This window comes from Notothenia rossii (assembly GCF_949606895.1).
Source record: "Notothenia rossii genome assembly, chromosome: 7".
Taxonomy (NCBI): domain Eukaryota; kingdom Metazoa; phylum Chordata; class Actinopteri; order Perciformes; family Nototheniidae; genus Notothenia; species Notothenia rossii.
The window spans coordinates 76,606,575-76,619,302 of record NC_136905.1 but is presented as its reverse complement, the minus strand read 5'-3'; the positions used below and the strand labels follow the sequence as shown (position 1 = coordinate 76,619,302).

The 12,728-nt window shown below is 37.6% G+C and overlaps 1 protein-coding gene across 1 annotated transcript; it reads left to right on the top strand.

The window, feature by feature from the left end:
* The first annotated feature begins 380 nt into the window (after positions 1–380).
* On the top strand, positions 381–12,072 carry eif5 (eukaryotic translation initiation factor 5). The gene is made up of 12 exons (XM_079694140.1): positions 381–500; positions 1,856–2,072; positions 3,318–3,597; positions 3,796–3,877; positions 4,253–4,425; positions 4,523–4,634; positions 5,452–5,582; positions 6,730–6,891; positions 7,379–7,540; positions 7,678–7,842; positions 9,638–9,778; positions 11,651–12,072. The coding sequence occupies exons 3-12, from the start codon at positions 3,526–3,528 to the stop codon at positions 11,747–11,749; spliced, it is 1,299 nt and encodes a 432-aa protein (XP_079550266.1). The 5' UTR covers positions 381–500; positions 1,856–2,072; positions 3,318–3,525; the 3' UTR covers positions 11,750–12,072.
* The last annotated feature ends 656 nt before the right edge of the window (positions 12,073–12,728 follow it).

Here is a 12,728-nt window from a genome sequence, read left to right as displayed (position 1 = left end):
CATAAAAATATAGTTAAGCAACAAAAGTAAAAGTACTCAATCTGCAGATTGGACCATTTCAGAATAATATATATTTTAGATTTAGATTTAGATTATTGATGAATTAATGTTGGTGAAGGTAATCAAAGCTAGTTAAGGTGGAGCTTTTAATTCCTTTGTATGCTCCAGGGTAGATGGTGTATTTACTCCAAGTGTAACTTATTTAAGTTTTGTATATTTCACATCATCATTCAAAATCTGCATAGTAATGGTATTTAATTAATGTAGTGAAGTAAAAGTACACGGTTTATCTCTGAAGTGTAGTGGTAGAAATACAAAGCATACTCAAGTAAAGGGCAATAACCTCAACATATTACTTAATTAGAGTACGGACTTTTATTGTTAAATGAATGACATGACCGGAAGTTGCTAACGCCGTGCGTCATGCGCTGCGTCCGTTGGCATGACGTCCGTCAGTTAAAGCGACGTGAGTTAGCAGTGTTTCGCGGAACATTCGAGAGGTAAGATGCGAGAATATTTTATCCCAATTTCCCCCGGCCTTGTCCTGACGTGGATTTTGCATCGGCGGTTGTTAATCAACAAAGAGAGGAAATCAAGTTGTATGAACCAGCGTGAAATACATCTCTTACATTGTCTTTATTATCTTTAAACCAAACTGCGTCTTCGTCTAACAACTACGTTGGCTGCGGAACGTCAGTTAGCTTAGCATATGGGCTTTGGCTATTTCCTGGAGTGCTGATACTGTGAACGTCTGTTTATGTAACTGCTTTAGAGACGCATAATGGGCTTGTATCACCTTGAGAGTAATTCTATTTTACATGTATTGTAATTTGTGGAATTGTTGGCGACGACACACCACGTGTAATATTAATGATAGCCAGTTAGCTAGATGTCGTAACACGCTCACTCATCATTACGTTACTACTAATGGGATATCATCAACATTACTGTAGTGTAAGGGAAAACATGTAAAACCATTTTATAGCATACTAAGACATTTGTTGTGTGACATAAGAACTTCAAGAATTATAAATCGATGGGATTATCACGAACCAACCAAAAACAAGTAATTAGTTTATCCTTTAAAATACGCAGAACATTTAAAAAAAAAAACTCAAAACAATTGTTTGCCTTTGTTTATTCTAAGGGTGTTTGAAATTGGGGAGTTGAAATTCAGGCGAATAGTTATTTTAAAACCTAGGGTAAATAAGGACACGTATAAAGAACAGATGTATATCTGTCAAAGGGTAAACCTAGCGGTGAAAGGGTAGTCTATTAAATAGATACTTTATTCATCCAACATTTAGAAATTATTCTGTTACAGCAGCAATGTCATCAGGCTTTCCATATTTAAAAGTTGGAATAAAGTACAAACATCTTAATAAAACGACAACAAATATATACATATCTGCCGTAGAAACAAAATGTGAATAAATCATGTTATGTAAAGATGGTCGTTATAATAAGCTTCAGCCTACACCCATTTACATATATATTTATATATATTTGTTTCCATTTAATCTACTGCCTCACCTTATTTATGTTATGATACTTTTCTCTTTATTAAGGACACAAATAAGTAACTACTAGCTACTCCTTGACATAGCGGAACATTTGACAATCGTGCCGACTTTTTTGTAAGGAGCTACTTTGTAGATAAAAGTCCATTCAGGCAATAAACGCTGTGAAAGCAGACCTTTTCAGAAAATGTTATTTAGAGGGATTTTATAACAGATACGTGCGTGACGATGGAGCTTCCCACCCAATGAACTACAGCACCTGATGCTGCTAACGTTAGCGTTTTTTATTCGTCCGCAGTTTGTGTGGATAACAATACGTCTCTCCTCCCCTAAAGGTCCCCCAAAACCCCCGAGGACTTTCCAGTTAACCTCCGAGCCTGGCAACTGCACTGTTTGGACGCTTTAGGGTGTTTAACTGTGCATCTTTGGGAACTGAAAAAACACTAAGAACCCTGCTGCAATCGATACAACACCAGCACCAGCCATCGACCAGCGTTCACTGCGGCTCTTGGACGATCAGCGTTGTGTTTATGTCTTTGTTTTGCGAAAACGGTAAGTCAGTTTGTGGGTTATTTTAAATGTTTGACTACATGTATGGGTGCGTGGGTGTATTTCCAGCGGTATTATTGTGCAATATGACGTGTTTTCTGTATCAAAATGGCGTCTCCCAGTGCCACTCGTGTGTGCAGTGGCTGCATGACGCACTCTGCACCAAGTAGCCAAGCTAAAGCTAAGTTAGCCTCCTTCTGAAATGGCACTCGACCTCTGCCCCTTTCTGAAACTCCTCAGCCTTGGGCATCGCTGTCTCATTGTCACACCGTTTGTGAGTCATTTGAGATCGCAGTTCGGAAACTACAGACTCGCTGGCGTTAAAGCCGTCAGTAAGGGGAGAGTAGTGAGGCAGCTGCTCGGCCTCCTCCTGTTTGTGACCTAATAACAAGAGAAGGCCTTATGTGACTAAAACCAGATGCCCTCATGTAAGACAAAAGGCTTTTACAAAACAAAGTTTCTACATGTATGGTAACAACATGTTCTAGTTTAGTGACAGGATTTTATTTGTTCCTTTGGATTAATCTGTCATGCTTGCTCATGGTTGGATCACATGGTCATTTGCTGCTTGGATTTGAGTTTGTCAGCAGATTTTTCTGATTTTAAATGGTTATAATCTCTTTTAATTAATATCTAAATACTCAAACTTGCTTAACAGGAGACATATTTATATAAGGGAGTCCATAATGTCCCCCATATGTCTCTAGATTTTCTATTAATTGAACTGTCATAACTCAGTCTGATCTGGCTTATTAGTGGCATTCAGGTAAACTATTAAATCGTTTTTCACAATGCAATTACTGTCAAATCCTCTACTCTTAAGGCCATTTTTCCTGTTGCCTACAATTTTCCAGACCTTTAGTTGACACCTTTTTTAAATTGCAAATGTTCTAAAACCTCAAATATTTATGTTACCATTATTATATTTTACTATTATCTCCTTTTGACTACCTGAATACTGGCACAGATGTATAAACAACCCATCTGCATATGGTACTGGGAAATGCCATTTTGCACTTAAAAAACAGGCTAAACATTTAGATAAGAATAACATACCTTTTTAAAAAGTGCTTTAAACAATTGAACAAGCAAGAACAAAAATGCAATGAATACTATTAGATACATTTAATACAATGCAGTTTTGTTCTAATCTCCATTCAGTTAAGTGCTAGAAGAAACATAAGCCACTTTTGTTGAATTTTTTTTTTTTAATCAAATATTAATAGATTTTTTTGTCTCCTCTTTCAGAGCTGTTGCGCAGCCGTTGGAACCTGTGTGGTGGAAATCTAGCCTTCAAGCAAGGAGCTTGCGGCCATAGCGGCACAGCGTTTTTCATGTCAAAGACAGAGCGCGCTTGCAGTCGTTTATGTCATCCCCTCTTTTCCAGACAGAAGATCCCAAAAAATCCCCAACCAAGATCCTTTTATCGTACTGATAGTGCTAACATCCAGCCAAAATGTCTGTCAACGTCAACCGCAGCGTGTTGGACCAGTTCTATCGCTACAAGATGCCCCGTCTGATTGCCAAGGTAACGGCTCACTGGCTGGATTAAAAAAATGTACATGTATAAATGTGACTACAGTAGTTGAGAGAATGTCAGATTCATAATTTTAATCAAATGTAATTTGCCTGAGATTCTGTTTATGAAATTGTTGTAGAATGAACACTGTTATTCTCTTGACATTTTGGTTGATGATCATCTGTTTTCTGTATTCATCTCATCCAGGTGGAAGGAAAAGGGAATGGAATCAAGACGGTCATTGTCAACATGGTAGATGTTGCAAAGGCATTGAACAGGCCTCCAACATGTAAGTAACACATATTTTCAAAGCTTTGTTTAAATGTGTTCCTCTTAACACATATTAAATTGAATTAACTTTTCAACCAAATCTGTAAAAATAGATTTGGTCTAATAGATGGTACGAACAAAAGTGTATTTTCAAAACAAGGTTCCAAAACAAATAATGATACAACATTATTACAGTACAGTTGGCTGAATCTTTTTAATATCAGTGGTTTCATGGGATCCGTGCGAAGCACGTGGAAAGCTAATAAAAATACTCATCCTGGAAAATGTGTTAAATCTTTGACTTGCGCTTTAGAATGAGCTGAGCAGGTGGACTGTCTGTTATAGTAATTCAATGTTTGTATTGTGACCTTTTGATGTCTGATCTCCTCTGCAGACCCAACCAAGTTTTTTGGTTGTGAACTCGGTGCTCAGACCCAGTTTGATAGCAAAAACGACCGTTACATCGTCAACGGATCCCACGAGGCAAACAAGTTGCAGGACATGCTTGATGGGTTTGTCAGAAAATTTGTTCTGTGTCCCGAGTGCGACAACCCTGAAACTGAACTGGTAAATATTTCACAGCATCTGTACACGTAGGCCAAGCACCATTAAGACTTGATTGCGTTTCTTTTCTGGATCTAATAAGATTGAATGTTTCTTATAGCATGTCAATCCCAAGAAACAAACCATTGGCAATTCCTGTAAAGCCTGTGGATACCGCGGCATGCTTGACACCAGACACAAACTCTGCACGTTCATCCTCAAAAACCCACCAGGTGAGATTTCTTGGAGTTGCCAGCAGAGTTGATGATCCATTTCCCTATTGTGTTGAACAACGCTCAACCCTTAGATGCACGAGTGACTGGACCCTACACTCTTCCATAAGTGGGTCAAAAAGAACCCGTATGTGTTTTTATGCCATTTTGGTTAAGAAAAATAACTTTATAATTTTTTTTACATTTAGAAAAAAAACGTTTCGAGCATATTGATGCAAAGATCTCTGCTATTCTGAGACCATCACAGTATTCCAGTCCCTTTTCAAAACTCATCTCTTCTCCTCTTGTCTACTCATAGCCCACCCCCATCAATCCATGCCAGTTGATCAAGTTTGATAGTCCTATACCCCCCACCCTAACCTCCCCTTATATTGTAAAGCGATTTTGAGTCCTTGAAAAGCCCTATAAAATATAATGTATTATTATACTAACAAGTATCAGATTTTGCTGTGTAAAATAATCTTCCAGAGATGTGTCACTTGTGATGTAGTCTGTGTGGTCTACAGTGAATGTATTCCTGACAGCAACAGGATATAAGAATCAAAGGTTCCCATAGAAAATGCATGCGGGTAATTTTTGACCCACTTATGGAAGCTTGGGGTAGTAATACAAAAACTACAATTTCTTAAAATACATAACATTTGAATGGCATGATATCCAAAACATGTTTTTTGAGGAATAGCTGGAATATGAAATGATAAAAATGTAATTGCAAACATACTTCAAGAAAACCACCTCACTGGGTCAAAAAAGACCCACTTATGCATCTAATGTTTAAAGAAATGCGATAATAACCGTGTTGATTCTCCAATTACAGATCCTACTGAAGGTGGATCTGCACCTGTAAAAAAAGAAAAGGAGAAAAAGAACCGCAAGAAGGACAAGGAGAACGGCTCCGGCAGCGGAGAGGGTGGAAGCAGCGAAAACTTTGATGCTCCTCAAGTTGTGGTGGGTTTTAGTCCAGAATCAAATCCAGAAACTACAGTGTGTCTGGGAGTTATTTCTTATTGATTAGGAATATCTGCAGAGGCCTCAAAGAGCAACACTGACAACTCTGTCTAAAAAAAAAAAAAACATACAAGTAATTGTTTTTTGTATGCTTATAGTAATTAAAATATATGAACAAAAAAGTATGGAAAAGTAATACAATGGTGAATGCAATTTAGAGATAATCTCGCTAAAGAAAACATATTGCATCATGCTTTTGTTTGACACAAAGGCCTTTTTTTTTAATAATTTTTTTTATATAATAAAAACCAGAAAATCCTTTTGGATTTTAGTCGAGGGCAACAAGGCTTTGCTAAATCCCATTAGGCCAACACAAATGCATCATTCCTCCAGCGCTCTATGCGGTCTGTGAAGAATTAGACTGAATTCATTGCTGGATCAATCGGCACAACTTTATTCAAGATTGTTATTTTCACTCTGGCATATTCTTGGTCCAAAGGAAAAATGTATAGCTGAGGTAATAAAAAAATGTGGACATCTTTCAGATTTGCATACAGTGTTTGTACCGAGACATTTCTAGATGTGGTAGTTGGACATTTTGATCAACTCCCACCAACCACCAGTCCGAAATGGTGGCATTATTTGCGGACTGTTAAACGGTGTGTCGTTGCTGAGTTCAACGTCCCTGTGAGCGGCTGACTGAACTCAATGTAAAAACAAATATCAGCAGTCGAAACTCACTAGCTATCTCACAGTGCAGTGTTACTGGGATTATCCTTAAAGTCGGTGTGGGGGATATATTCAAATGATCACTTTTCTGAATTTAAATGTCTAAAATCAACTAGATGTGTTGTATATTTTTGATGAGATGTTTTTAAATGTTAACTAAAGGTGAACATGCTTTTTTTTAATTCTCAGTTTGCAATCCTTATTTAGAGGTAAAATGCAGATAAACAATATTGTGGCATTTGTAAACAATTTAATATATACGTGAATGCTGAAGACGCACCACTGTTGACATCAAGGGCTCGGCGCCAGGTGAATGAATATGCCCAGTGTGATCGTTCAGGATTGTTTTACTGTATGAAAGGAAATGACGTAGTCGGCACATTTGAATCCTTTTGTCCTCTTGACCTCCACGCTGCAGGACAGAGACGACGATGATGAAGACTGGGCGGAGGAGACGACTGAGGAAGCACAGAGGAGGCGAATGGAGGAGATCAGCAACCACGCCAAGAACCTGACGCTCAGCGAGGACCTGGAGAAACCCCTGGAGGAGAGGGTCAACCTGTTCTACAACTTTGTGAAAGTAAGGGTCCCATTCTTGATTAGAATGTTCACAATATCTTTTACTTCCTCTTAAAATCTACTTATTATTCTACAATAATGACAGAAAAAATTGCTTGAGAATTTAAAAGTATAGACATGTGACCTAAGTTTTTCATTGACGTAGCTAATGTGCAAATTACAATAAAGTCTTGAATAATAACTAGATTTAGTATTTCTATAAATTCCAACACGGGTATTGACAGAAAGGTTGGGGGCAACATGAAAGGAACACTTCATACCGTCACCCCTAAGTAAATGCTGCCCTTCTCAGTTTTAAAATGGCCGTCTTAAAAATTATCTCCCAAATTAAAAGTATATGTCATACATGCAACATATAAATCGCCTCGCACAACTTTGTCCGATATTAACACTCTGGATTCATCAGTTATTTTTAGACAAACCTAGTTTCTGTTCCTTAACTTGTGGTGTGGTCAGCGCCGCCTAACATTCCTGTTTTCCATTCACAGCATAAGAAGGAGACGGGAACCATCGATGCGGCCGATAAGGATATCTTGGTGGAGGCGGAGCGTCTGGATGTGAAGGCCATGGGCCCCCTCATCCTCAGCGAGCTGCTCTTCAACGAGAACATCCGCGACCAGATCAAGAAGTACAAACGCCACTTCCTGCGGGTATGTTGGATAACGCATTAATTATGTTTTTTATTGGTCTATTTATGGCATTGAAACATGAACAAGATTCCTCTGATAATGCTCAAAACATTTCTATATTTGTTGGTTGGCTTCTGATTTTTAAATATTCCCCTCAGTTCTGCCACAACAACAAGAAGGCTCAGAAGTATCTGCTGGGAGGTTTTGAGTGCGTCGTGAAGCTGCATCAAGTTCAGCTGCTGGCTCGAGTTCCCATCATCCTCAAAGAGATGTACGACTCGGACCTGCTGGAGGAAGACGTCATATTCGCCTGGGCTGAGAAGGTGGGTGTCGATCTACATTTGATTGATTAAAAGTACATAAGGGGGGGGGGGGGGGGGGGATAAATAATGGAAGCTTATTGTGACCAGAAGTTTTATAAAAGTTTACATGTGTACAAATCTCTGCCCTCTAAATATTAACCAGTTGTGAACTTTTATACCCTTTTTAAAAAGCAACGATGGTGATGGCCAAATATTTATTTTGTGCTTTTTCTTGGTGTTTAATTCAATAAAAAAATTACTTATTATTGGGACCCCCTCTAAAATGAGATGCTACCTATCCTTCAATAAATACATTCTCAAATAGAATTACATTAGAATAGGTCAATCATTTGTTTTGACCCGTCCTGCTAAAAATAAACACATGACCAGTTTTGCACATTTAATCCTTAAAGGTATATATTTGTACTTAATCCCCAAAAAACACTTACTGTTGGGGAAATGTTTTCCAAGGCCCATACAGGGTTCTTACAATCATTAAAAACCTGGAAAAGTAATGGAAATTCAAAATGCAAATTCCAGGCCCTGGAAAGTTATGGAAAACAATATTTTCTCCAACGTTTTGGAAAACTTTTTTTTTTTGGAAAACTCATGGAAATGTAACTAAAGTTGCATCAAATATGATTTATATTTTATCTAATTGCCGAAATAGTAATACTATAATGATAATACATACTGTATAGTAATGAAACGTCAAATGGCATTTAACTGACAAGGTATTTTGCTGGTGAGAGATTTTATTTGCTTTAGCTCGTAGAAGCTAGTAAGCCAACTATTGGATTTGTTTTAGATAGGCACAACATGTTTCATATGCAGACCCTATTTCCTGTTGCATGTGGTACCGCCGAGTAATCATTTGTGGTCATGGGAAATGAGTTAAAGGTCATGTAAAAGTCATTGGTGAAAAAGTCATTGGTGAAAAAGTGTATGAACCCTGCCTATAACTTTGACCCAGTTTATCAGGTCAAACTGTCCTGACTGAGCACACGCACCTGTAACCTTGGCTGCTGTGCTCTCAGTGTTTTGTCTCCCTGTTCCTGCCTGTTGGCGTCAGCTGATAAAATAATCAACATTGTGCATAACATGATAGAAGCATAACACCTTTATCAGAACTAGCTAAATACATGGGTCTGGGGTAGAGTTCTTCAGAATTGATGGTGGAATCTCAACCGTGTGGTCAACTCGTGGCCCGCGACATGTCGTGTGAATTCTCCGGTCGAAGCTCCAAATAAAGCGTCAGTGGACGTTTCTCAATGTCAAATAAATGACATGGCATTCATCATACCCCTCATTCATATATGCCTTTTTTAATACATTTAATTTGATTAAAGAGTTACATTTCCCCTTAACGACTGCCTTACTGTCACCTTGTTATAAAAGTGTACTGTGAGCACTGCCCATAATTCAATAGTAAAGCTGTTGCTGTAAGGTAGCAGATAAGATCATTATTTTAATCCTCACCACTACTCTGGATTACATTTCATTTCAAACCTTTATTTAAGCAGGTCAATCCAATTGAGATCAACAATCTCTTTTTCAAGGGAGACCTGCTGCAAGTAGGTTCCACATGAAGACATACAAACATGAAACAACAGAAACAAAAGGACTGCATAGTTACAGGGATTAGAATTGACATACCTAACGACATTTACAGGTGCCGACAGTATCCGATTGCATAGCATCTATCCGAGCTTTAATGTGTCGCAAGCAGAGGTGTTTGGGTTATCACTTGTTTATTAATTGTCATTTGATTTATTCGTAGTAGTACTAACCCACTGACTGTGTATTTATCCTCAAGGTTTCTAAGAAGTACGTCTCTAAGGAACTCGCCAAAGAGATCCAGGCTAAGGCTGCTCCGTTTGTGAAATGGCTGAAGGAGGCAGAGGAGGAGAGCGGGGGCAGCGAGGAAGAGGAGGTGGAGGATGATGAGAATGTGGAGGTAACTAGAGATGGAGATCACTGTGTGAACTTTGTTTCACAGGTTTATGTCCATCTAGTGGCCACTCGGCTGCATTTTTCTCAATCTAAATGGTTGATGGTGAAGAAATGTAAGCAACAACCGTAGCTGCTTTTCACGTTCAACAAATACATAAAACTGAACTGTTTTGTCAAACATTTAGCAAATATCCAAACTTTTTTCAAAACTACCAGAAAAGGTGCTCAAAGAAAAAAAATGGCTTTGAAGAAAATTAAAATGTCTACACAGTAAGAGTGTGAAAGCTCTTACAGTCATTAAAACCTGGAAAAGTCATGGAAATTCAAAAAGCTAATTCCAGGCCCTGCAAAAGTTATGGAAAACAATATTTTTCCTAAAGTTTTGGAAAAGTCATGGAAATGTAACTAAAGTTGCATCAAATATCATTTATATTTTATCTAATCGCCGAAATAGTAATACTATAATGATAATAAATACTGCATCGTACAGTAATGAAACGTAAAATGGCATTTAACTGACAAGGTATTTTGCTGGTGAGAGTTTTTAGCTGCTTTAGCGTGTAGAAGCTAGTAAGTCTACTATTGGATTTGTTTTAGATAGGCACAACATGTTTCAAACCTTATTTTCCTGTTCCATGTTAAAATAAACTATTGTCAGTGATACTGCTGAGAGAAAAAATGTTTGATCATGGAAAATTAGGTAAAAGTCATTGAAAATCATTGGTGAAAAAGTGTATGAACCCTGCTTTTAATACAAGAGACACTTTCTTTGCTATGAAAACATAATTAAAGGTGGGGTAGGTAATTCACTTCAGAAACACATTTTTTTTATATTCCATGGAATGCTCTTAACATCCCAATAGCAATGAACACATGAAATGCTTTGACAATAAATACATAAAAAAATGTCATCTGTGGAAGCCGTGGTACTGTAAAAAGCACGACCAATCATCTGAGCCGGCCCGGCTAAAATGATTGGATGGCCTACCTGCCTGTCAGCCTTCCATCTGTGCAAAGACTTATCTCGTGCCCTCATTGGTCATGAGCGCGTTGGTGTGTGTTGGAGGAGGGGCTCTGTAAGGAAGTCTGAAGGAAGGGGCAGATCTTTTTCCGCTGCATACTTTCAAATTCTAGCGCACTCGAGCTGGTTTCTCCATTCTTACCTACCCTACCTTTTTAAGTAATGATTTAATTAAATTTTTGTATCCATGAGAGATCATTGAATACTTTACTATGAACATTCAAAGTCACTTTAATTAGGATTTTAAGGCCTTATTTGTATTTATTCTCCAGCGAAGCAAAACACAATTTACTTACCGTAGAAGTATAATAGTGCAATAGGCAAAAGTGTTCAGGGTTGTAGTTTCTAAATATTTCTTAATGTCTAAAATTAGTTCAAACTCACTTTTATTGTTCTGCACTTTTACAAGAATAAAGATTTACTGATCTTAATTATAAATCTCAAACACTGAACATTTTAAATTCCATTTTATAGAACTTTATACTTCACTGCATTTCTGAAGCCAGTATTGTACTTTTTTTTTCTTCTATTCAATTATCCAACATGTTATACTTTACGTAGTATTGGCTAATACAAAATACAACTCAATTCATAAATACAGCTTTAAATATCCAGCAGCCGTTTAAAAGTAATATTAAATTAGCTCCACATTTACCCGATGTCATGAACAATGCATCTATAATCATGACGTAGTACTTTATGTATATTTTGATCCTACTACCTTCGTATTTCTACCTAAGATTTCAAATGCAGGACTTTTGCTTGGAACAGTATTTTTTACAATTTGGTATTGCTATTTTACTTACGTAATTATCTGTTAACTTCTAACTCACGCTTAATGTCCTCCTTCCTCAGGTGGTGTACTCATCCTCGGCTCGCGAGCTCAAAGTGGAGACTGTGAAACCCGACAAGCCGGAGAAGGAAGAGGACGACATCGACATCGATGCGATCTAAGCGGCTCGGACGATGATTTCCTTGCGTTGTGGCTTTGACTCACGATGCCCTGTGTTCCACCTAAACAGCTGGCCTCTCCCTCATTTACTCACCCCCCCTCTCCCCCAACCTCCCTCTGCTTTGTGGCATGACTTAACATAGCGCTTTACTTGCTGCACATTAAATCTGTAATTTTGAGATGTATTCAGTTGGTGAAATGAAGTGGCTTTGGGATTTTAATCATGGGTGTTTGGGGATCATTTTGACTGCACATTGTTCTTTTTCTTTTGTTTTTGGTCCCTGTATTTTTCCAGTCAATAAAGAATGAATGTTTTGCTATCCACCATACTGTGTTGTTTGTGTCTGATGGTCACCGTTATCTCCTTTAGGCTTTAGTAGGTAGAAACACAGAACAATTGGGCAGGTTTGCAGTGTTGATTATACTTTTAATAGCATTCACAATTCCTGAATTTTTTTCTTTTTTTTCTCGTTGCTGAAGAGCTAATGGATAATGCGTATAATCCATAGGTTAACTTTCATTTTAATTGCCATTAATAATTTGTCCTTAAAAGTCTCAAAATATAGTTTTGACCCTCTGAGATCTCAAATATAGAGATTTCCTGCTTTTATCATTTTAAACGGAATATCTTTGGTTTTTAGATTGAAACAACACATCTCCTTGGACTAAAGGAAACTGATTGACATTTTGGAGTATTTCTAAATCAAAAGACTAATCGAGAAAAAATTAGCAGCTTTATTGATAAGAGTTGATAGTTGTGGCCCATTGTAAATTGTTATCCCTCTTCAGTTTTATAAAAGAAAGTACACTAGCCCCCCTATTAAAAACCTTTTTATATATGATATGTTTATAGAAGGCATTAAAGAACAGTTAATGTCTTGTGTGTGCAAAAATAGTTTAAACTAATCCCCAGAGAGAAGTTTCCGGTTACATAAAGTTAAGTTCCAAACCAATACATTACAATTATGCAAATTAGATCCC

Bases quoted from the DNA above. Each gene is read 5' to 3' on its own strand.
- eif5 (XM_079694140.1), top strand. From the start codon at position 3,526: ATGTCTGTCAACGTCAACCGCAGCGTGTTGGACCAGTTCTATCGCTAC. The intron at 4,426-4,522 runs GTAAATATTTCA...TGTTTCTTATAG, and splicing joins ACAACCCTGAAACTGAACTG to CATGTCAATCCCAAGAAACA. The intron at 5,583-6,729 runs GTGGGTTTTAGT...TCCACGCTGCAG, and splicing joins TTGATGCTCCTCAAGTTGTG to GACAGAGACGACGATGATGA.